Below are 27,173 nucleotides of genomic sequence, written 5' to 3' on the forward strand. Positions count from 1 at the left end.
TGTTTATTTTAGTATTTTATATATATGATAAAATTTTGAAAATAATTTGACACTTTTTGAGCTGTTTACGGACATGGTCAGTTTTAAATTTTTTTTCTATATCAATAGTCTTTTCTGTTGGGCCAAAAAGTGTAAAAAATTAATACAAGGCTCCTGATATATTGCCAAAATAGCAGTTGAAAAATATTAAAAATACATAGGCACAATTTTTTTTTATAAGCATTTAAAGATCGAATTTTGACAAAATTTATCAAATTTAAAATTGAATAATTATTTCGTAGTCAAAAATTTATAAAATGTTTAACTTTTATATCTAAGGATTGAAAATTTATAACAAGATTCCACGTAAGTAGTTAAATCTATTACCGAAAAATCTAAAGAATACATCAGCATTCAGCACAGTTTATTTTTAGTCATTTTAAGCTCAAATTTGGACGAAATTACGTATTAAAAAACCTATTTTAGTTATTATGTTGTGGTTGTATAATATTATTCGTGGGTACTTTAAACTTCTAAAGTATACTATTATATACCTATGATAGTACCACGATTAATTTGGAATTTATTATAGATACCTATTATTGGTCAATTTTTTTTTTAACACCATAGATAAGTATATAATAAATCTTATACCTAGACTGACATACCGTTATCGACATCCGCTCAGAATCATTTTTCTCATACAGTGATATATCATTGAATTCTATCCATTATACAGTGACCCACTTGTAACCTACTGTACAGCAGAGCAACATCCATTTATATCTTTTTTTTTTTTGTTTTTCCCTGCTCTTTTGAAAACTTCTGGGAATTTCAAATGTTGATCTACAGGAATGCAACTACTAGATTCACTTTCCCATCGGAATAGGTAATGAAGTTGAAAATCAAAGCATTAATTCAACTACTTATCGTGTACACACATAAATAAAAAAAAAAATACACATCATCATAAAATTAATACCTTCATTGATCTGCTCAGAATCTAAAATTTGATTTAGATATTATATCTATATAGATACTGGGGTCTGGGATGAACTTCTAATAAATATTTGATAAAAAACAATTAAAACACATAATCATAAGTTTTAAAATGTTATATCTTTGAAAAATCATATATAGAACCAGATTGACATAAATATAAAATCACTACCATACTAATTGTAAGGTAATAAATAATAATGTTATAAAACCATGTTTTTTTTTTTTTTTAGATATTTTTGAAAACAAATTTGGTATGAATATATAAAAATAAAACACATGTTACCTTAAGTAAACCATCAATAAATACACAAATCACATGCATTTATTTTTATAAGTAAAACTAAAACAAAGAAAAATATATTGTTAATCATTGATAATAAATGCATGTATTATTTAAAACCGTTTAACCAAAAGTATTAAGACAAATTATAATGTAAACTGAATTAAATAAATATGAATTAACCTAGCCCATACAACCAACAAAATTAATGTTTTATGTTTATACAATACAAAACATTCCTTACATGTAAGTATAAATGTTAACATAAATAATATAAAAGTGATAGTAAATAATAGTTAATAACATTCAATTTTTCTGAAATTTTAACTATAAATATGTGAAATTGTCCTCATTCATATGGCTAACAAAAATAGCTGTATAAAAATTCATATCAAGTAAAAAAAATATTGTCATTTTTGTTTTAACATTTTAAGATCTAGATGATGATATGCACCTCTATTTACACTGTAACTTATCACATAGTTCATATTTAAAATTATAGAACATTAAACAAATTATGTAGCATGTGAATTACATTTTTTTTTTTTTGGTTTAGACGTTTTAATTGACAAAATAACAAAAACAAAAAATAATCTTAATACAAAATAACGGATTTCTTAAATTACATTAAAATTACTTAACTTAATATGAACATAAATAAACTAACATTTTATTATTTTACCCTTGAATCAAATTATTATTGCTAAATTTCTAAAATCATAGTGTACATTGTTTATAAATATGCATGAGTTACATACATACATATACATATCATATGCATGTATGTATGGAAACTATAACTTATCACATAATTAATATCTGATGTCTTAAAGACATTGCAGAAAAGCCATAGACATAAATTAAATTTAGTTTTTTTGTATCACAGTGCTTTCTTAAAAAAAAGAGATAATGTATTAGATGTTTTTAAAAGCATTAATTTACAACTCATTAAAAAATTATATACTTAACTTTTAATTATTTTTGGTAATAAAATGTATGTAATATACCAAACTTTGGTCAATTGTAGCATTATGAAATACATTTTAAATTAATTATTTAACTAAACTAATTGTATTGATAATGTATTATGGTTTATCTATTAAAGAATGTGGTTAAAAAAAGTTATAATAAAATAAAACATGAAAAAAAAAATGTAACTATCAAGCATTAATAGGAAATATACACATTAACTGTCCAATAAATTAAAAAAAAAATATTGTATTATTTTATAAATAATTTAATTTAAATGTAGATCTTGCTACATATTTATTCAAAGATTTTGTTAATTAACTAAAATATATTATAATTATACTTTAAAAACAAAAATATTTTAATAATAGTATAACAAACAATAAAATGTTTAGTAAAAAATAAAAATAACATGTTTACACAATATTTCCATCAACAATAATGAATTTTAGAAATACACAATTTCGTTATAAATAAAATAGACTATACAGCTTTTATATAATAATTTTTAATTATCTTAATATTTTAAAATTTAAAAAAATAAAAAATATGTATTCTATTATCCTGCGCTTAGTATTGCAGTTTATTAATCTATATTTTATATTAAATTCTGTCAATTGGGTGAATCATATATCTTCAACAAATAAAGAAGGGTGAGCAAGAGATTGTTTCTTTTTGTTGTATCCTATTTACTTGAGATAAGTAATAATGAGTCTTTTCTCCTCACAATCCTCCATTTAACCAAAAGATATTACAAATCCAATAATAATATTATATTTTATGATTATGATGAGTTAAAATAAACTATTATAATTTGAGGATTTTAAATATGTATGCTTTAATATATAATAAACAATAGGCTAGGTTAATGAAAAATTGTTATTGACATTTATTTTCCAGTCAGAAATTATAAATATATGTTTGTATTAATAATATCTAACCTCACAAAATTATTTGATTTTTATACAAAATAATGTCATCTACGTAAATTTTATAATTTATAATATTGAGCACTTCTGTTTCTATATAATTTTTAAAAAAAATAATGGAAGTTATTTTTTGGTAGAATTTAAAAATAGTATCATGTTATGTTAAAATTGATTTAGATCGAATGACTTTTAGGGAACGATTAATATAAAATACCAATAGTATACTTGCATTATTATGGTGGCTCTTGTTTAATTGTCACCTTGGCAATTGAAAGTATAGGTCATTGAGATTGATGGTGTAGTAAACCAAGTGCTTCTCTAGCATCAGACTGAGTCAAAACAATACTTTCATTTTCTCCTCTAGAATCTTCTATTGGTTCTAGTTTAGTAATAACTACTTGATGGTGTTCCACATGTGGTGGAGATGGACTTTGATGTTGTTGTCCTACAGCCTCAATGATCATCTCTTGTTGGGCTATATTTGGACTATTTGGTTGCTGTTGCTGCTGCTGTTGTTGCTGCTGCTGTTGTTGTTGTTGCTGCTGCTGCTGCTGTTGCTGCTGCTGCTGAATCTGCTGTTGTTGCTGCTGAATTTGCTGCTGCTGTAGTATAATCAACTCTTGTTCAGTAAGTTTTTGGTTGCCTTTGGTGATGACGATTTGATGATCACTTGGAGGGGTGGGACTATCGTTTCTTCCACTAGCAACAGCATCAATTATCATTTCTTGGTGTGCCAAGTTAATGATTGGTCCTGAATGGCTTTGATTTTGGATTAGCTCCGGGGCAGACATTTTTTGACGATCTGACACTGTTGCTTGTTCTGCCATTTGTTGAAGAGCCGCATGTTCTTCTTTTAAACGTTTAGTAATGTGGCTTTGAGTATGTTTTCTTAAATGATCTCGCCGGTAGAAACCTTTACCACAATCCTGGCATACTTCAGTCTTTACGCCTGAGTGGATCACAGCATGCAAATTTAAATGTTCTTTTCTTTTGAAACCTAAATCATAGAATTTTTAATATTTAACACAAAACAACATTATAAATAAATATGTATTTATTTAAATATTACTAATTGTAATGAACAAAGTTTTACCTTTACAACAAACATTACAAACAAATGGACGTTCTGGATTATGACCTAATTTATGTCGTTCTAAATGTTCTTTTCGTTTAAGCCCAGCACCACACAGGTCACATATAAATCTTCTTTCTATTTTATGAGCAACTAAATGTTGTTCAAGCATTTCTTTATCGGGGTAAGCCATGCTACATTCTGGACAACAAAACAGAAGAGTACCATCTAAGGCAGTTGCAATATGTATTTGACCAGGTCGTGGTTTTCGAGCAGCCGGTGGTTTCTTTTTGTATTTTTTTTTTCTTTTACCCTTTTCCTAAAAATGTAAACAATATAATGTTAAGGACTGGATAAACATACTAGGATAAAATCTTGGTTTAAACACGAATTTCAAGTAAATTAATTAAAAAAAAAATACTTAGTAGAAATGTTCACAAAATTGTAAACATAAATTAAGGAATGTCAAATTAACAATTATTGCCTCAAAGTTTCTATACTGTGTGTCACAATTAAATTTTTGGTGGGAGACATTAAGTCTTAAATATTTATGTATAAATACAAGTACATACGATACAGTATTTTCTGTGTATTATATTGTATATTATTGTCTGAATTTAGTTTTATCATTGATCACTGCCGTGAAGATTATAAGTGTACCAGTGAAGTGTCACCAAAACACTATGCGACAACAATTTATCGCAAACATTTGGGATTATAAATGAAAAAAAGGGTCATCAGTATATTTTGTGTTGCCAAAATTTAAAATTTGGTAACTTCTGGTCTACGTAATGTATCAATTCTATATGAATATTGTTTAGAATAACAATAAAATTAATAATCAATTCATCATATTAATTTTTCATTATTCAAGTAATATTTCTCAGTACATTTTTGTAGTTTTTAAATAAAAATAATAGTTTCTTTAATTGTAGTTTTATATCTATATTAAAATATTTCTTAAAAACCACAAAAATTAACAATCACGGAGAATTAAATTAATACTGATATTAAAATTTTTAATTTTTATGTTGCAACTACATACAGTTAAATTATTAATTGATATAGGTGATATGAGTTCATAATTACCCCATTATTGGTATCTTCGTAAACTACCATTTCACTAGTGCCATCATCTTGGTTACCAGATGATTCCATACTATCTCTTTTATTATTATCGGGTGAAAATTTTAAAAAATGTCCAAGAGGTATATTATCATGATTCATAGATATATAATCAGCCAATGAAACAGAATTATTTGAATTAGATGAGTAAGTCATAACATATTGATTTGCTGCAAATAAATTTAATTTTTAATTCAATAAAAATTACATTTAAGTATTTTTATCATTTACCTGAATCTTGTTCATTTTGAATTCTTAATCGTTTGTCCGCCTGATTATCTTTTTGATCACCAATTATTTTGTTGTCTTGCTGATTACGCCGCACAACCATTTCTTGATTTACCACTACTGCCAATGGAAATGGTATACCATTACTATCTGTGCTGCTTTGTTCGATTATTACTGGTTTAACATCTTGTATCATATCCTAATATATAAAAAAAAATATATATATATATATATATATATTATATAAATTATAAATATATAAAATTAATAACTACTATTATTAACAAACTTTTTAATGCTAAGATTTTTTCTCCTAAAATACCCAGCTCTGCTGAATAAATTTCAGTTATTTTTTGATATTCTTATATTATGATAAATTTAGTTACATTGAACCATCATAATATTATGTTGAAGTTAAAAACATAATTATTTATTGACTTGAATTATAAGAGGATGTCAGCGCACTTATGTTTTTCTCTCTGACCCACGTACAACATAGCAAATGAACGTTTAGCAGAACACACCCTGTGTGGTTGATATTAATATTATTATTAGAGCGAATTCACTTATCACTAAACTTTATGTTAAGAACATTACCCGTCTTCCTACATTTACCATTTTATGATATTTTAATTGTTATGAGCCACGTAAATTATTACAATATAATAATAATTGGTGCACCGACATCCTCTTAGCTAAATTTATGCGAGCAGGATAACCAAACACAGAGCCTAGTAGGGCATACTATTGTTAGAAATGCCATATTAATAACTTTAAATTTGTATCATTCATACCAAAATGAACATTGAATCTTTTTTCTCCGTTAAATTTGTTATTTTTAACTGTATTTTCTGGTATAATTACCAAACAGATAACCCATTCATTTTATTTTATGGATAAAGGAACATATTAGTACGTCTATAGCAGTGAAATGGTTGATAAATTAAAAGTCATTACTTGATCCTCTTGAACGTCTTGCAATAAGTCCGACGATTGCATTGAATCATTGTTGTTGTTATGTATTTGGTCATTTGAAACATCACCTTCTTGCTGTAACTGATGTAATATAAATAAATTTAGTGATTTAAATATGAGTGACACTTTGAATTTAATTGTAAATCATTGCTACCCAAACAGGGGCCAATTTTAATAAAAATTGGCGATGTAAAATACCTAGAGCTTTGTCAATGTTTTTACATTTTTTTAGAAAAGATTTTATTAAAAATAACAATAACAATAATACTATCTAATATCTATGAATCCATCATCAAGTAGATAGATTTTGTACAACTAAACTAACTCTAAATTATTTACGGGGAAAAAAATTAAGCTTCTATTTTGATATTGTTTTATGTGATAACTAACTTGAAGTTGAATGGTTCCATTGTCTTGTTGTTGGTTATACGCTAGTTGTAATACTGGTCCAAAAACTGGCAAAAGTTTATCACCAGATATACCGCCTTGTCCAACTACTTGAATTTGTATAGTTTGACTTTGTTCTCCAGGCTTAGAACCAGGAACAGTTATGGGAATAGTAAATATCTAAATAAAAAGAAAAATATTATGAATTTATTAAAAAAAAAAATTGTAGTTAAAAATTATATTTAACATACTTGTCCTTGTTGGTTAGATGACCCAACTCCAGCTAGATTTACAGCAAAACCATTTGAATCTAGTGGCCTCAAGTAAGTTACACCTGCTTCATCACTGTTCAACAGTGCAACAACTTGTCCACTAGTATTAGAAGTATTAACTACTGTATTAGTGTTTGATGTATCAGTTTGTTGTTGAACATTTGTATATTTGTTTCCTGTATTCACTTGAGTCATGTTTGCACTCGAACAGGTATTAAACGAAGTTGCCGGCGCAGCGGTCACAAATGTAGGATAACTTCCAGTATTCATACTTCAATCTAAAATAAAAATATAACCATTAATAAATGCAAAATAAATAAGCTTAAACAATAAAATTAACTCGCGGATAAGTACTTTTTTTCTTTATCAATACTATTTAAGTTTCAACTTGTAAAATCTCCAAAAATATACCTCCTATTTACACAAAAGAAAATACCTATGATAAAACAAGTAACTACCCAACACCAGCATTATATTAAATCAATTTTTTTTTCAAGCTATAAATTTAACAATTAGACAATGTAAATTTAAAAAAAAGTCTGACTTACAGTAACCAGTATAAGACAGATTTAACTACTAAAAAACCAAAATAACTTGTTTAAAACTAATTTGATTTTGTATGAACAGTCAAATCAATAAATTCATGATATACTAATGTTGTTATCAAACATAATAAATCAATAAAATAAAATCCGTTATATTTTTGAATATTAAAGTACCTATTAATATTATATTCTTAACATTTATTATATTATTTACTATATCCAAAAGAAATAAGCAGTCTGCTTAATTCAAATTTGATAATAGTTCATAAAATCAAATAAAATGTTTATCTATTTTTAAATATTGTTTTGTAATTAGTTATTTGATACTTAATAGTATTATAAAATGTAAGGTATTTTTCTATATTAGATATATTTAGGTATACATTTAGAGGTTATGCAAATACACATAAACTGATATAAATTTGTTAAACTAAATTAGGCTTTAAATATTAATCATTTATAAGTCACGATTTTATTAACTAGATACTTACATATGGGAGACATTTAGAAATCTAAATTAGAAATTTCAATGCCTATAAAATCATTAGCTAATAAGGCAATTTAGGAAGCTTATAAGAAAACAATTTTGCTTCAAATTCTATTTAATATACCTTAATCAATAATTTTCTAAGAAATTGACTGTCTGTTTATAGGTAGGTACACAAAATGTATTTTAATAACATACTAGAAATGTTGTATATTTAATATAAAAACCAATAGTACATGTCTCCAAAGTTGATAATAAGACAAACACTATTTAAAACAGATTAACTGTAAAAATATTTATAAATTGCTTATGAGAATTGTAATATGATATTAATTGCTTTAGTTTATTAGGTACTATAAACATTTAAATTGTAATTATTAAAATGAAGGTTTTATAGATAAAAGTAAGTTTTTCATACAATTTTAAGATAGCTATTTTCATATTCCTAAATTATTAATTTGTTCTAAGAACATAAAGTTGTTAAAAATATTATTCATACTAAAATATTGCTGGGTAAGTATATACATATGTGGAGTAATTTTAAATTAAGTAGGTCCCCATGTTTTGCTGCTTTCTAAGGTAGACAGACAAATTGGAAAATATGAATACATTTTTGTAAACCTAAAAAAAATGATGACAAGGCACATTTTAAAAATATTAAAAATATTAAATATTAAAAGCATTTCATGAGTAAGTACCATTTTAGTAGGTATGCTTTATAGTCAATTTTATTAAGGACATACTTTTGGGGTTTTCAGTTATAAAATATCATTAAATCATCTCAACTGAATTACTGACACATATTATGCTAGTTGGATATAATTTCCAATGTTCATATTATAGATAGTTACTTTATATTAACATTTCCACTAGTGAATTATATGTTACTCAGTACCTTGTCCCTATTGAATACATATCATATTATTTAATTTTACTATACAGTAAAGCTTCCTTGTAATAGAATTTTTTTGCACAGATTGACTTGTCCATTATAAAGGAGTTTCTGTTATAGGGAGACTAAAATATATGGGAAATAGGTTATTCAGGACTGTTCTTATTTTCTGACTTTCTGTTATAAGGAGATTTCTGTCTTATAAGGAGGTTTTGTTGTATAATTTAGGAAATAAGGAGTATAAAGTATTGTACAATGTATAAAGTTGAACAGCTCAACCGACAATATGAAACATCCAAAATTGAAAAATAATTGTAGTTTTTAAAGAGAAGTGAGCAGGAATAAAAAAAAGGATTATTACTACCTATATTAAAATTGCAAGGCTCATTTTATAAAAATAGTATTTTTTTAATAAAGAAATCAGTGGGTGGACAATATCATTAGAGTACCTATAAATTCTATAGACCTTCTCTATGTGTTTTCATCATCTGGGAGTTATAATCAGTATTTTCACAGACCATGGTAATAAAGTAAGATATTAGTCATTAATATTTAACCTAAAAACAAATGTAAATAATTATCATTAAAATAGTACCCAAATTTATATTCAATAATAATAGTTATTATACAGGTTCAGTGTTCAGTATTACAAATACTAATTAAAAGTCCATAGAGCAATGATGTGTTTATTATGAATTGATGAATTTAAGGTTACCCCTAACTTCTAAGGTAATTTAAGTATACCCCAAGTTGTAATTAAACAATTTGGTATATTTAAAATGATATCATTCATCTTTTGTATGATTATTTACTGTTAAAAAAAAACAATTTTAGATTAAAATTCTTTCTTTCATAATATTGTACCTATCTATTTTGTATAATATAATGCTTGTGTTGGTAAAATGAATATATAAAAAAAAACAACAATAGATCGGTGTGTCATAAATAAATAATAATAATGATAAAAAAAATTGCAATAGGCACTGAAAAAAGTATTAATGCTTTAGAAATGTAAAACAAAGACATTTTTTTATAATATGTTATTGATATTGTTATTGTGCAATGCTACTCTTAACGCAAGTATTGAGTAAAAAAAAAAAAACGGAAAAATAACAAATGCGATTGTGTGTCGTCGTCGTCGTTGCTATCATAGAGGTTTAGTTACATAATTAATTTGCGAATGAAAAAACACCAATAGGCATGGTGATTAATTATGAAAAAACCAATTGAAAATACGAGATAAAAGAACCAGAGATATCGGGTGGGTAGATAACGGACAAAATATGACGTTGCGACTAAACGCAAGACATCATATTGGGGCATTACTGAATTAGGCAATTAGACACAAGCTGTGAAAAAACGAAAATCGTAAACAGATCTTCGGATCGTGAAGAAGAAATTTAACGTGCGGTCGTCGGATAAAGCGATGCCCACAGTTTTCCGGAAAACCACTCTGATCGATGATTGTAAAGTATACCTTTTCGCTTTAGACTGGTCGACGTTATTATCATTACACCAATGATTGTTCGTTTCGTACACGGCGCCGAGAACACTACGAATTACGATCAACAAGGCAAATCCAAAAACCGTTGACGCGATATGTTACGGCAAAGACGAGCGACCGGCGGTGGCGGTGTTATAAACCTACTACTCGTCCGTCCCACTGGTTTTTCTCGAATTTGTCGCTTCCCGAAAAACGCACAAGGAATGCGTTTGCAAAAAGTAACTCACGCAGGCACAAACAGAGCCAGAACGACACACACGCGTACGTACAATTCTTACAAGCAAACAAACAAATATACACACCACACACAGACACACACTCGCTTGCCAGCAATGTAATAATAAAATATAAAATATATATTATTATTATAATAGTATAGACGGTCGCACAAACCGTACGTACACGCTTTCACTTTCTACTACTATCCAGTCGCGTGTATAATGAGCGGAGGAACGGAATGGAAAGAAAAAAAAATTGTATTATTCTAAAGAACCAGGATGTGACTATAATATACCGCCGCAAGACCTACTTATATCGGTACGGAAATGTTTTATAAAAATCGGCCGCCGGTACTTTCTCGAGACGCGCGCGCCGCGGTCCTCTAGTCGACGTCGTCGTTATATATATTTTAATAATGTGCAGCGATCGCGTAAGGCGCGCGCGTCCTCCGGATCGCACACGGCCCACCGGCCGCGATCGTTTTGCGCCCCCCGTGCCGGGGTGGAAAAAAAACGATCGTCCGAATAATTTCGGTTGTTCCCCGAACACGGTCAAAATCGACGACGGCACGAAACCGTCGGCGTGCGTGGTGCGTACCGTTATCTCGCGGGAAAAGAACGCGACGGCGCGTTCGATGCCGATTATGTGAAAAAAAAAACACGGCGACGACTACGACGACCGCGACGGGAAAAAAATAATAAAAATGCTCCAAGGAGAGGGACACCTCGAGCAGCGCGCTTGGAGGGCGGATGGGCGGGCGGGCGACGGCACACCACCGTTGACCCAAGTCGGGATGAAAACGCGTACGCACACGCACACGCACCGCCGTCCACACATACATGTGCGGGCCACCACTACGTAAAGGTAGGGGCAGAGCCATTTTGGAGAGAAGGCCCTGTGCTGTACGTGAGCGGGGACGACGCGGCGGCGGCGGCTCACACGGATGATACTCACACGCGACGGTGACGGCGACGACGCTCAGACGTCAGCTTTCGGTGGCTCCGATTCGACGTCTTTCCCGCAGCGACCAGACGTAACGGGGGCGGCAGCTTTTCCAGCAGTGGCCGAAGCAGCAGCAGCTCGTTTTTTTATAATATTATATTCTGTTATGTACGGCAATAATAATAATAGTAATATATTATTCCGTATTGGTTTTTGGTTTTCGTCATTCGTTTCGCTGGGTATATATTAAAAACTTTAATGGATAAAATATAAGATACATAATAATATATGTACGTATTTTGTATATATTGTGATTGAAAAAAAAATAATAATGGTAATGAAAATAATAAAAACACTAACACTACATAACGCGCGCGCGCTCCTCGATTGTCGTCGACGTGAACACGGGCCGCCAGTTAAAAACTACGGAATACCTTTCGCCGTCCACGTACACGCCATTGCGAATGGTGGTTTTCACCGAGGCGACAGTGCCGCCACACGATCCGACCGTCAATTCTCCGGCCCAAGGCGGCCGCGCGGTATTACCGTGTCGCGGTCGCTGACGGGTAGTGGTGCGGTATTACCGTGTTGCGGCCGCTGACGGTAGCGACCGGTTCTCGACCTTGGCGTGGCAGCCGCGTTATGTACTTGTTGAACGTCAGGTCACGCCGTTCGGTGCTTTGGCCTCCTAGGGAGGCCCCTTATCAGCTATGGGCAGACAGACGTCCATGCTATTGGTCACACTGCATTTACCGTTATAGCTATATTATACGTTGTCCGGAAACTAGAAAGGCGCGCGAAACAGAGTTTCCGACTAACGACGTACCACGCACGTCGCACACACACCAGCTGCTGCTGGAACGGTCGTCGGCTTGGGTTACGTCGCCTCTGTATTTTAATATTTTGTTCCGTTTTTTTTTTCCTACAATAGATCGATTCCCAATTTAATGTTTTGTTATTTTCTAACGCTCGCACGCCATGTGTAATACGATGATAACGTATTATTATCGTTTGCCTCACGAAAAACTTCGTTTAAACTGTACCCACACCAATAGTAGGATAAATGATAAACTCGGAGATTTGGAAAATGGAGGGAAAGACAGTTAAAAAAAAAAATAAAAACACTCAAATTAAATAATTTATAAATTTAATGTCTCAACAAAATAAAGTAAATAGTAATCTTATATTACACTTACAAGTGTGCTAAAAAAGTATTGCGTTGACTATTTTATTCCTTAATACAATTTGAATCTATTATATGATATAATATATAAATACTACTAACAACATCATGTTTATTACAATCTTTAAAAAAACATTTGTGCTTGTCGGAACTGCTTAGGGTAGTACAACTAGAGACGGGGTACACATTAATATGGTAGGACCAGGTCCCACACACATCCATCAAATAAAGACACCCAAGACAACAATACAATATTTATAAATACACATTTGCATTAGTGCATATTATTATTATTTTTTTTTAGTAAAGAACTAAATGAAAAAATAATTATTCGCTGATTGAAAAATACTTTTGAAATATTTATAATATATAAATAAACAAGAAAAATGTACAAGATGTTTAAAAATCCAACATAATAATTTTGTTTATGTTAAAACCCAACAAATTGAGTAGTTTAAATTTAATTTAATATAATTTTAATACCAATGTAAACTAAATCTTTCTAAACACAAATGGTAACACATTTTATTAAGTAGACAAAAACTTATTTTATAAAAATAATTATATTATATTCTTTGTATAATATAAAATGTCCAATCACATATTTATTAAAAATGAACTTTATAACATCAAAATTCTCAAACAATTAAAAACCGAAAAAAAAAGCTTTTGTCCACATACAGAATAAAAATTATGGCAATTTATTTTAATTTGATAACATTTATAATCAACAAAAAAATAATAACAAAAGAAAAATATAGAAAGATTTAATGTAATTGCACTTTAAAAAGAAATAGATTCCCTATCAACCAAAAATAAATTGTCAATTAATTGGAATTAATTAATTTTTTTACAATAGATATGTTATTACGGTTATGTACAAGGAACATAATGAGGCATAGGATAAAATAATAATGATGGTCATCATGTCAAATTTCGGGCTACTTTGTTTACTTGGATTTTTTTTTATAATTGCAATGATAATTTGTCTAATATCATAATAGCTAGAACAGTCATAAAAAATGTTTAGCAAAAATACAATATTCTTACATTTACACTTTGTTATTAATGTACTATGGTATTTTATAACATTATATATATACTGCCTATAATTCTGCACAAGCAAAAAATAAAAATATATTACTTAATTCATAAAATAACTAAATATTTTGACAGAGAGAAATACCTAGTTTGATGTAAGCTAGATAATTCATAATTAATTAAAGAGAACAATGTATTACAATAACAATAATTTTGTAGCCCACTTAATATTTATACATCATTTATGTACAGAAAAAAAATTGTCTTAAGATAAGACCTATTTAAATATCATAACAATAACATGTTTAAACTTTTAAAATTATATAAATTACCTTTAAGGGACGCCATTTATTTCTTGTTGATAATAATTTAATTTGGCACGCTTAGCTTGAGGTTCTTGAAAATTGTCAGAATAATTAGTATCCGGTTCTTCTTTGGATTCTTCAAAGTTGTTATCTTCAACTACTTCTTCCTCTTCTTCAATTTCTTCACCAACAATTTGTTGATTTCCATTTTCAGAAGATTCTTCAGATTTGAAGTTCATAGATGTCTAAACCAACAAAATTTACAATATTATGATAAATAATATACGTTCATATATATAAAAAAAAATGGATAAAATACAGGGGCGGACTACTGGCCAGGTGTGCTAGTATGCCGTAGTACACCAGGCCGGCGCATCTGAACAATTGACAATATTACTAATAAATGTATTTTTATTCATTTATAAATACAAGACAGTGTGACTGAAATCAATTATCAAAACAATAGTAAACAAACATCGAAATATCAAAATGAACATGATTCTAAAAAAAATGTATACAATTATTACCTATTAGCTCTTGTCTATTTATATATTAATCATATTTATTTCAGGATATAATAAAATTGAAAAATACAATGTCCATCACAATCAAGAATGTTGTTTAATATATTACATAAAAAAATTGCTCAAAATTGTTTTATTGAAGAAATGATTTATAATTTTGTTTCTTTAAGATTCAAAATACCCAACCCACTTTACACAACAAACGCTAGGAATTCTTGACTTCTACCAAATAGCAGAAGCGATATAACGGAATTTTTATTTTGTTCTAATTGAAATCTATATCTAGATAACTAAGGAAAATTTGGTATGCGGGGAAAGGTAACAGTATGCAAATGGAAATGTGGGGAGAAATAGGATGATAATGTAAGAGGCTTAGAGTGTAGCCTTCTAGGAGTCTTATATGTGTATGACTATATAAAACTATATCATGTTCTATTAAGACCACCAATTGATAATATTCTAAAACTAATTAGCTATTGATTGGGAAACGGAACATGACTGACACTAAAATTAAGTAAAAAGATTTTAAAGAACTAAAAAGTAAAAACATATAAATATGTGTGGTAATATGGTATTAGTTGCATAATATTGAAAAATGATAAAATAAGTACAAAAATAAATCATCTGATAAAGTAACTAATAATAAGTAATAACTATACTTTGAATGTCTTTAAAAGTACTGAAATAAGATAATTTTTGTATTAATATAAATTATTTATTGACTAGTGAGAAAAAAAAAATAGATAAGAAATTTTTTGTTAACATGATATGTGATGTATTTGTTAATAATAAATTATAAAATTAGACTCATGACTTGCTATAGATAAATATTAAATAAAATAAAATAATATTTTATATGTAATTAACAAACAAAATTAATTAGTGGTCATTCATATAATATGAATCATGAAGAATATTGATTTTAAACATTTAGGTAGGTATTTATAATTATGTCAATCAGAAAATAAAATAAAAATATATTTTTTTTAATGTTTCATTACACAAAAACAAATATTTAGTTTAGCAAAAACTTGTTCTCTGGTTATAAGAAATTAAGTAATTTAAAAACAATTTAATTGCATTGATCGAACATTTCATTCAAATATATAACATCTCTAACGTTTTTTGTTTTTTTTAAGTAATAACTAACCTGTTCAATATTTTCTCCCATTGTCTTTTGAGTATCGTCAATAATTTCTTCATGAATATCTTGAACTCCAAATTCTCCAGATTCTATTTCAATGCCTTGAGTAGGGTTATTTTGAGATATATCCTCATGTAGTTCATTATTTTCAACTTGTTTATGATGGTTAACTGCTTTATCAATATTTAATGCATGATTCAGCTTAGAACTAGAATTAGAAACAATAACATTAAGAATAATTTAAATTTATCAATTAAGTCAATAGTTACTTACGCATCAAATGTCTGATCTAAAGCTTGCACAATAACAGGAGCTTGTGGCAATAAAGACTCCTTGATTGGTGGAGGAAAGGCAATAAAATTTAAGTTAGTTTTAGTTGTGCTTCCTGTGAAAAAAATTGTGTTATTATACTGCTAATGATAAATTTCTAAGAAATATTAGTTTAATTTTAGTTAATTGATTTTATTTGATTTAAGAGTATGGTCTGCGTAATATTGGTTTTCTCTCTCAGGCCTAAGAGCAACAAGATACAAAAAGTAAGATCACTGTGTACTAAAATTATAAGGTTAAGTGAGCATATTTATTTTTTTTTGCTTATCGGCACCAGGCTCTTTATTCTTTCATAGGCGGCAACTCTAATTATAACTGAGGTTAGCGTATAAATTGTAAAAATAAGACAAGAGCCTAAAATACGATGAACATATGTGAATATTAAATATGCATAATATAAATAATTTTTAGCTTTTTGTATAGGAAATTGGAAATCAACCATATAAAAAAGTTGAAATGATGTAGCTTTTTAAAAATGACATACTCTTATGATAATTGCCTGATAAACGGTAGTACAATGATGTAAACTATATTGAAATATCCCTTGCGACAATCACTTTCAAAATTAATAGTTTTAGTATCAACAGATTATACATTGATCATGATAACATCTGATGTTGAATCTATAATATTAGTATAAATGTATAATTTTAAGGGTTTGACATGTTTTATATTTTGTTTTTTATTAAAAATAAAATTTATTTTTGTAAATTTAGATGCCTATTAAATTTTTTTGATATAATAATATGACAAACTGATACATCAGACAATCAAAAATATTAATCTCTATAATTATGGTAATAGGTGATAAGTAAATTCAAGAATCTAAGTAATCTAAGGTGACTCAAAAATAAAAAAATAAAAAATTTTGTTTGTTGAGCACGTGTCTGAGAGTGAAATCATACAATACGCGGACATTCTCTTAAGTGTCAGTGCCAGTTTTTCCAATTTTAAAATTATATTTTATTCATTAGTTACTACCTCAGTTACTACACTTTTCCACTAATCTACAGCTCGATACCTATTTAAGGGGGGGGGGGGGGCTATAAGGTGTATTACATCCACAAAAATGAATTTTCAGGAAAAACTCTCAAGTCCTGTAGAATAGTCGAATTTCATGATTTTTTTTTTTTAAAGAAGAGATAATTTTTTAGGTCGAATCAAAGGCTGAATTTTTATTTTACTTTAAATAGTAGTAGAAAAGTACGTTCGAAAAAGAACAAATATTGTGAATTATTGAAACGCATATTTTAGCTTCTACAATAATAATTTTGAAAATCAGGCTTTGATCCGACCTGGAAAATATTCATCTTTTAAATTTAAAAAAAAAATTAAAATTACCTGACTGAGATGTTGGAAGTCCATTGTTAACTATTGTAATATGTCTAGTTGTAGATTTACTATAAGTTGTCACTGGCAAGACTAGTCGTGACTTTAAGAACGTCAGCTGCTGAGGACTTTGCATTTCTAAAACTTCATTGTTGGCTAAACAAAAATTAAAAATTAGTTTCATTAATTCTTCTTAAAATTTAGTGAATCCTTTTAATTTTTAAATATAATTGCAAAACAACACGCTTTGATCATTAAAAAAAAAAAAAATAGGCAGATTAGGCATAAAAAAAAAATGTTTAGATTGAATTATTGATTTTTTATGAAATTACAACTTCCGATACAAAAATCAAAATTACTTTTCAATATAATTTAAAGATTGTCATAGGCTTGAGCACAAATTGTAATATGTAGAAAGAGTACAATATTGATATAATATTTTATGAGTTTTTTTTATTTTACAGAAGTTAAAAAAGGTTCTCCAATGCTGCATACATAATACATGCTGCAAACACAATTTAGGATTTAGATTCTCTATACTCCAAATCAAGGGGTGTTAAAGTATAGATTAAATCAAGTTTTTACAGTTTTTGCATATAAATAAATTTAGAGTACGGGACTTGACTTTTTGCACTAATAATTATCAACATTGTCAAAATATGCTTAAATACATGCAGCTACATTTTTATATTATTTTTGAAAAATTCATAAAACATATTACAATTTTGGTAATAAAAAACTAAAAGATAAGTAGGTATATAAATATGATAAAAATAATTTATACACGGGTTTACTAATTTGAATACAGGTAGGTACCTAAATTTATATAGGTACCTATATTAATTAATATGATGGGCAGAGGACACTTTGCATGTTTTGGACATTTTTAAACTATTGTGAAATAAAACAACTTAATTTTTAAAAATACTAGCATAAAATATTAGGTTAATATATAAGTAATAACGAATAACGTGATATGCGAACACCGTGATAAACAAACATGTACCTATCTACTGACTTTCATTTCTTCGTACAATCTAGAATCTAGATGTCAATTATAGTTTTAACGCAGTTTTGTTACTAAGAGACTTTTAAAATCTTACGTACCATATGCAAAAATAGGGCCAACTGTAGCCAAGCTCCACCAACAGACCTCCCAAACATTTACTAAATTTTTTTAAGCTTATTCAATTTTCTAATAGTATGGTTTTAGGCTTCGGCCTCCTCAAATCTCAAAATTAGCGCCTATTGTACATAACCAAACATCATATTTTTAAAGATATTTTTAATGTTATCCAAATATGATTTTTCCCGACAATTGTATGTTTGTATGTACATTTAAATTAAAAAAATTCAAAATATGCACAAATATACTAAAAATTGCTCAATTGTGCACTTTTCCTAAAATATGCAAATTCAAACTTTGTATTTAATTTCACCATTTCATAAGACAAATGTATAACTCATCTAAAATGATCTACAACTACAATAAAACATGCAAGCAGTCCTAAACCCTGTAAACAATATATTTATTAGGGGGTAAATGTCAATGAGGGGATGGCAAACACCCAAAACCCCCCTGGCTACACCACTGCTCCAAATGGAATATAAATAAACTTTCCTATTGATTCAAACCATAAAAAAAAACCAAGCAAATGCTTGAATTACCCAAACCTACCCCAAAATATTAATTAGCTAGTACTATAATATGAGCAGTGGCACATACTAAAAAAAAAATAGGGGTAGCATATTGAATTAGTTACCTCTATATTAGCTAATAGGCTAATGGCTATAACTTATAATTATTCAATAGTTTATTTTTAATATTTTTACACATAGTAGAATTTTTGGGCATATATCAATTCCGCCGATTTTGTATAGATTCCGCCGGCTACTGTTTATAATATCTACATATCAATTTCATCAGCTATTAATTCCGCCAGCTACCACTTACAATATTTAGACATCGATTCCGCCGGACACTGTTCATCCCCCCCTTTGTATATGTATTTTAAAATGTATAGTCTATTTAGTATAATTTAGACAATATATACAACTTTAAATTAAAATATTAGTACAAAATTCAATCCACGTATTTGGGCATCGAGAGAAATAACATCGGAATGTACTACAAATAGCTGCGTCTTTCCACTCAAAATTAAATTCACAATTCACAAAAGCTCATCCTAACATTTTCATATTCACCCATGTTTTAAATGAAAAATAAAAACTGACACTTACATACATATAAACGGAATAAACATCAAAAATAGTGTTTTTAACAAAAAAAAAAAACAAAGTATTAAAACTTTATCAAATGATTTGAACGATAATAAAATTTCTAGGTTCACTTTTTTAAAAAATGTGTCCAAATATTATCAAAAGTAGTTTGATTTATACCTACATTTTTATTTTATACTAACATACTACTAATATTATCATTCTATTCAATTTAGACATGTGACCAAATATTATGATCAAAAATATTTACATTTATGCATTTTTATTTTATACTTATATACTATTATTATCATTTTATTCAATTTGGACATGTGACCAAATATGATCAAAAGTATTTACATTTTAATTTTATACCTACATAGAATTAATTATATAATTTTATACAATTTAGATTATAAATAATATTAATTAGAAAAAAAAGACTAACATTTATACATTTTTATACAATTTAGGGCCGTATTGCTTAAGCAATATTTATGACTCAAATAACATTCATATACCAGACTTTGGCTTAAGAAAAGAAAAATAAATACTTAAATTAAGGTTGTTCGAGACCTACCTTAAGTTATTATCACAAATTTTTATTTTTTAAATTATTAAATATGAATAAAAGTATTATAAACAGTATATCCGGTGGAATCAAAATGTAGATTTTATAAACAGTAGCCGGCGGAATCAATATAAACCTTTTTCCAAAGCAGGTAGTTTTAGCGGAATCAATAATTCCCTGAATTTTTATGATGTAATTATTTTGGGACCAGGGAGTCCACCCACCCACCCACCAAAAAAGTCAAGGATAGCAGCTGCTCCCTTGAAACCTCCAGTGTGCGCCACTGAATATGAACATAGAACATACCATATTATTTAAATACATTTAAGTATTATGAAAGACTTTTTTAATTATATAACAATTATTACCTGTTGATGAAACATAGTGAAGCACACCAACACCATTAGTATGAGAAATTTTATTTGGTGATTTAATTTGATTTGAGATAGAATTTGCCAAACAAACTTCATCTTGTTGTTGGTCAGAAGAAGAAACTGGAGGCGATGGTGAAGTTTCTCTAGATAAGGAATCTGCGATTGATAATTCACCGCCAGTTATGTGACTTGGTGATGGGGGAGCACTCCTAAAATAAGATTAAATTAAGCAACAATACAACTTAAAAATAGTTTTTAATAAACTTTATATATTTAATTTATTTTTAACATATTTGTTTAAACTACCTTGAAGACATTCCAAACGAGTTATGAAGCCTAAAACTAGGCACTCCTCTTATACGTCTACGCCGAAAAGCTTGCTCAATTAATTTTTGTTCAGATGAAGGATCAATTCTCCAAAAAGCTCCTTTTCCTGGTTCTTCTTGTGAACGAGGAACCTTCATAACAATTTAAAATAAATATTAGTTGAATACTTAAAAATCTAAATAATTAATTATTTTTTATTTTGTAAAAATTGAATTGAGCAAATTTTTTAATATTACGTCATAGTTGAAAATTTGAGCTTTGTAACTACTCAGGATGAATCAATTTTTTTTAATTCTGTTTATAACTTGAATTAGGTAATAAGACTTTTTTTTTCTAAATTATTAGATGTAAATTTATAAAAAAAAATGTATTTATATATTAATTAATCTATCTACTAAATTATTTCTTAAAATTTGAATATATTTTACAAAAATTAAACATTTAGTTGATTATAATAAGTTTATAAGACTAGTATACCATTTTATAATAAGGCTGATAATAAAATTAAATTTTTTACAGAATTTGAAGCAGTCATAATTTAGATTTAGTTCCACTTTAAGTTCCGATTTTAGATATTCTTAACATTAGTAAAATAATTAAATTTACCTTTATAAAATAACGATTCAATGACAAGTTGTGTCTAATAGAGTTTTGCCAACCTTTATCCACAAATCGATAATATGGGTAGTTTTTCGTAATATAGGAATAAATTCCACTTAAAGTAAGCTGACGATCAGAAGCTGAAGCAACAGCTTGTACAATGAGTTGAGCATATGAATAAGGTGGTTTTGACTCATCTTTAGATTTCGCATTAGAATTGCTATTGTTGTTATTTATAGGTGTTGATCTATCCTGGATCACAGTATCAGGTGGACTATAATTTTGTCCCGTGGATGTTGATGTACCATTTCTATAGAAATCACTGACAAATGGTTCGCTACCAATGCTAACATCAAAAACAGTTGCATCTAATGGGCTAGTTTCTTCGTCACGGCTATTCTGACTAGACATATTGTTTAAGTGTTTACTAAACAAACAATTTACATATAAATCATAAACATAAATATATTAATGAGAAATTTACATGAAAATCTTACTTTTCTTCTACATAAATAGCAGATGATGTAGGAGTAGAAATTACACCTATTTGACCAGGATGAGCTACTGCAGCTGCATATGCTGCCATTTGCAAATCTGGTCCAAGTGTATGTCGATTGTGTCCTCCTCTAGGACTAGTTGGACATGAATTAGCAGCACTAAATAAATAAAAAATTATCAAGTAAATGTGTCTATAGTTAATGTACGTTAAGAGTACTTCTCAGGGGCGGCAGATTTTTGTCAGGTTCAGTAGGACGATTCTTACACCAGTGGTCAACTTCAACTGTTATGCATGGTAATAAGCCTACCCACCACCACTGATAAATACTCTTAATAATAAAGACTAGGATTTTATTTCGCATTTTCATTATTTAAAATTGCAACTTTTGGCTATCTAACCATTGTAAATTGATGCTGTTTCAATAAACTTTTATTATTATTTTTTTATTTATTATTAAGGTACATACTAACATATTTTTTATTTATTATAAAAATATTAACTAAGTACCTATTTATAAAAAATTAAAATAAAATAACTTCAAAATATATAAAAATTGGTATCTAATATATTATTTTACATATAAAAGTGTTCTATACACATTTATATATTAAAAGTTGGGTACACTTCTCGTAATTTACATTATTCATTAGAAAAAATATTTAAATTTATTTTTTGCTCACCTTAAAGTGCCAGTAGGAGATGGAAAAGGACTCATAAATCTATTTTCCTTTGATAAATATGTTGAAGATTCTTGTTTGATAACTTGAGGAGGAATATTTATACTCAATGGACTTGCGTAACTTCTCGAAGGTGTTGCAATTGGTCTAGTTTGAGTTTGAATAAATGTATTCTGTTGTAGTACAGGAGGTGGTGCCATTTCATCTATCAAAGAATAAAACACGAGCCGAATTGTTGTGCTAGGAAATCGCATTAAACACCTACAGAAAACAAAATAAAAAATATATTATTTTCTCAATTATTTCTAACAATTAGGTACATATTATTCTAAGACAAAAAATTATAACTATTATAAATATAATTTTTAAGGACAATATATAGGTACATATTATAATTTTTATTAGGTATGTTAATAAATTATTTTATTTTATTTGGTAATAGGTAGGTATTTGTTTTTTTGCAAAAAGTAATTACAAAAAATTAAATCAATTACTTATATTATTACCTAGTACCTTTAAGACATATTCTACAATAAGTAGGTACCTATTTTTGATAAATAGTACCTTATTAGTTGTTTCAAAATAAAACGTTGAAGAACCAAAAACTAATATGAGTAATCATTTCAAATTTTACTTAAGTTTTGTATTCAAATTATTGATATTTTATTTTCAGAATAATATTGAAAATATATTAAAAACCTGAGTTGGAATGATATTATGATATAATTTGAAAGCATATAATTCATTAATAATAAATACCTACCAATTACATTCTTCCAGCAATTTCCTCGTAAAATTAATGTTTACCGTAGGTACCTACTTAATAATCTTTGGTTTGAAACTAATATTTTTATCAAACCTATGATAGGTATGTTACGTTTATGAATAATTCGTACTGCAAAAGCACAATTTAAAAACATATTTGACTTTATAATGTAAAAAAAATTAACAATTCTAATTTTATTTTCAATGAAAATATTTAAGTACCTACTTAAGTTCACATATTTCAAATATTGCTTGATGATTAAAAACACAAAAAATTAATATAAATTATATGAAAAGGTTCAAATATAATATTAAAATTATACCTACTTAATTAGTTTTATTTGACTATATTTTATAACCAAAGAAGGTACCTATCTAGGTAAGTACTATTTAAAAGTATAACATTGACAAAAATTAAATTAATTCCTATGTGAATTATACTTTTACAACGTATTACATAAAATAAGTATTTATTAGGTACCTATAGGTAACCAATATTATAGTCGGATATTGGAATCGCAAGCAATGATGAATTTAGTATAATTAGTATAATTGTATTTGAATTTAAATGTCAAGTTTGATATTCATATGGGAAATTATAGGACTTGTGCGATAAGTATTTTTTATTAATATTAATTATTGTATTTTAAATGAAAATATTTAAACAGAGAATCTCATTGATCAACAAAGTAGTTTAATATGAAATAAAATCTATAACATATTTCAAATTTCTATTGAATTACAAGCGCAACACTAATATTGTCATCATTGGTTATATACGAGGGACTTAATATTCAAAAACTGATGGAACCATAAGTTGAAAACAGGGGTCACAGGACACATCGTGTGTGAGGATAGTAGTATGTAGAGGAGGTATACTACCTAGTACCTAGGTATCATTAGGAATCAGATAGTTTTGTTAACACAGTGACAACGACAATCGGGGTGGCCGTCCGACACAGACCGTAACTACGTTTTGAAAGTCCAACATCGAAACGTTGAGTAGGTCCAACGAATCTCGACGAAGATGATAAGGGAAAATATCTTTATATGCGTCGTATGCGTGTGCGTGTGCGTGTGAGCAATAATCGACAATTTTGAACTTTGGCAACAGGGAGACCTTGAAAACCCGTTACACACGCACACACTTGCGCGCAGCCATTTATAACCAAACAACAAAAACACGTTATCATCGATCGCCCGTAACAACGTTGTGTCTCCCGATTCGTTTATCATATCGTTTGGGAAACAAATCGTTGTGTGTAAACACAGAGCCGCCGGGCCGGATTGAACCGAATGACGGGAGGAAGGGGGGAGGGGCGGCGCCGCGTGCGAATTTTTTTTCGATCGAAAATTTATCGAATAAAAATGCAAATGCCGGGACGGTATCGTAGCGACGATTGTACAGACACAGGCCGAGGCTCGCTTGGCGCATAGAGCAGCCGACGACGGCCTTTGCGGGCCGCCATCGCCGGGTACCGTACCTCCTGGGCAGCTGTAGTGCCGGGGCGCCCTTCCGCTGGAACACGCCGTCCACGAACACACCGTTCTTGCCGTGGCACGTCAGATAGAAGTTCGGGTGTTCGTACAGCACGTCCAGGTGACGCCGCGATATGAAGCTCGAGTGGCCCATGTTAACGTCCACCTGGCCCTTGGAGCTATTCCGGCCGATGACGATACGCTTCTGTCGGATCAGGTACTCGAGCTCACGGCCCTCGAGCTTGGCGATCACGCCCGTCACGTCCTGGTCCGGGGCCCATTGCACATTAGTCGGGCTACCGGGCATGGACTTGAGCGCGTGCAGCGTCCAATCCGTGTCGGACATGGTGCACACGTAGCACCGTGTCTGCTGATGCTGATGCGACGGACGGACGGAAGCGGGCGGGCGCGTGTGTATGTGTACACCACTGCACTTCAGCGGGCGGCGGCGATATCGCGACAAATGATAGACGATAACACGCGCGACGACGACGAAGACGATATCGCGGTACGGTAGTTCGTGTCGATGCTGCGGCAGTGTTGTGGTCGTCAGGCCCGGGCGAGTGTAGGCGAATAACCTGCACCGGTGTGTGTGCACGAGACGTACTCGGCGCGGCGGAATCGACGACGCGTTACGCGCACACGCACACTCGACGGCCGTGTATAGACGTTCCGACCGCGACAGACGGAGACAGAGTGATGGACGGACGGGAGATCGTGAGCGAGTTGTAGATGGCGGGGAGCGAGGAAGAGAGAGAGAGAGAGAGTGAGACGGCGCGAGTTGCTGCTGCTGCTGCTGCTGTTATTTTTTTTTCCCCCGAAACGGCGGCGATGACGGACAGCGATGCGAACGACGAAAAACCAAAGTACGAGTGCGAACGAACGTGTGCGTATGTGTGCGTGTCTCCGTGTGGCGTGGTGTGTGTGCGCGCGCGCGCTGGCGCGATAGTGTGAGTGTACTTGGGCGCGAGGGAAGGCGGCGGCGGTGTGCCCGTTTGTTTACCAGCAGATGACCGGCGGCCTCGGGTGGAGGGTGTGTACCACGTGACGATCGAACTGCTGCGGCGGCCGGTGCTGCTGTTGACGTCGAGTGGCGGTGACGATGACGATGTGGGCGGCGGTGGCAACGGTGTCGTCGTCGATCGTCGGACACGCGTCGAGCCGACGACGAAACCCCGCGACGGCGCGCGCGCCGGTTATCGTTTTTTATATAATTCTTTCCCGCGCCCGCACGCCCGCTACTCCGGCACTCCGTTTCTCGGCGGTCAGCGTGACGACTTTGTCTTTCTCTGTTTTTTACCAAACCGATTTTGGGGGTTATGGCGGTATGCTACACGCGGGCGGTACACACTATCGTCGAGCCGGCTGATTGCGTTTTTGATAATAAATATAATCTAAACTATCTTCTTAAATTATTTGTATTGTTCTGACAATATTATATATTTAAATTAAATGCGTGTGCGACGAGTTTGATACTTTGATGATGATTGGTGGCTGGTGCAGTCACCGTGACAACATGTACATATTAAAGGTCCTACCCGGTGACGACGAATATACGAATTGACGCAGGTCTAGGAATAGTGAAAAAATAATTTACACCGTTATAACCATTATAACTATTATTTATTATCATTATTTGAAACAAGACGTCGGGTCCGCGCGTTATTGACGTAAATCGTTGGAATCGAATGGATTTCGAGGAGCTTGGTGGTCGCCTACTTCATACTTGCCACTATCAATCTCCGACGGCTACGAGTACGCCTAAATATTATATTAAATATATATATATCATAAAGTATATACTATATTATTATTGTGTACAATACATTTTTATAGTGCTGATAATAATAATAATAATAATAATAATAATAATAATAATAACAGTCGTGTGTAATGACGGTGACGCGCAAGCGCACTCGATCGCTGTTTGATCCCGGCTTGGCGCGTCGCACACACACGCGTCGTGTATGTATGTTTTTATGTACATGTACGACGCGG

The 27,173-nt window shown here is 30.3% G+C and overlaps 2 protein-coding genes across 3 annotated transcripts; both read right to left on the minus strand.

Moving 5' to 3' along the window:
• Positions 1-3,404: 3,404 nt before the first annotated feature.
• Positions 3,405-12,271, minus strand: LOC100163821 (zinc finger protein 226). Of its 2 annotated transcripts, none has more exons than XM_001951664.5 (8): positions 11,820-12,271; positions 7,198-7,496; positions 6,950-7,126; positions 6,542-6,640; positions 5,588-5,783; positions 5,321-5,526; positions 4,253-4,550; positions 3,405-4,156 (listed from the first exon to the last, which is right to left on the minus strand). In XM_001951664.5, the coding sequence occupies exons 2-8, from the start codon at positions 7,486-7,488 to the stop codon at positions 3,441-3,443; spliced, it is 1,983 nt and encodes a 660-aa protein (XP_001951699.2). In that variant the 5' UTR covers positions 7,489-7,496; positions 11,820-12,271; the 3' UTR covers positions 3,405-3,440. The 2 variants fall into 2 exon arrangements, with proteins under 2 accessions (XP_001951699.2, XP_008180653.1); XM_008182431.3 differs by lacking the exon at positions 11,820-12,271 and adding an exon at positions 10,620-11,787.
• A 1,492-nt stretch (positions 12,272-13,763) lies between these two features.
• LOC100165903 (forkhead box protein K2) lies at positions 13,764-26,860 on the minus strand. The gene is made up of 10 exons (XM_003242849.4): positions 25,181-26,860; positions 22,935-23,192; positions 22,253-22,411; positions 21,762-22,182; positions 21,135-21,286; positions 20,823-21,037; positions 17,676-17,819; positions 16,278-16,389; positions 16,011-16,212; positions 13,764-14,581 (listed from the first exon to the last, which is right to left on the minus strand). The coding sequence occupies exons 1-10, from the start codon at positions 25,519-25,521 to the stop codon at positions 14,366-14,368; spliced, it is 2,220 nt and encodes a 739-aa protein (XP_003242897.1). The 5' UTR covers positions 25,522-26,860; the 3' UTR covers positions 13,764-14,365.
• Positions 26,861-27,173: the final 313 nt, after the last annotated feature.

This window comes from Acyrthosiphon pisum, chromosome A1 (genome assembly GCF_005508785.2).
Source record: "Acyrthosiphon pisum isolate AL4f chromosome A1, pea_aphid_22Mar2018_4r6ur, whole genome shotgun sequence".
In the NCBI taxonomy this organism is placed as follows: Eukaryota; Metazoa; Arthropoda; class Insecta; order Hemiptera; family Aphididae; genus Acyrthosiphon; species Acyrthosiphon pisum.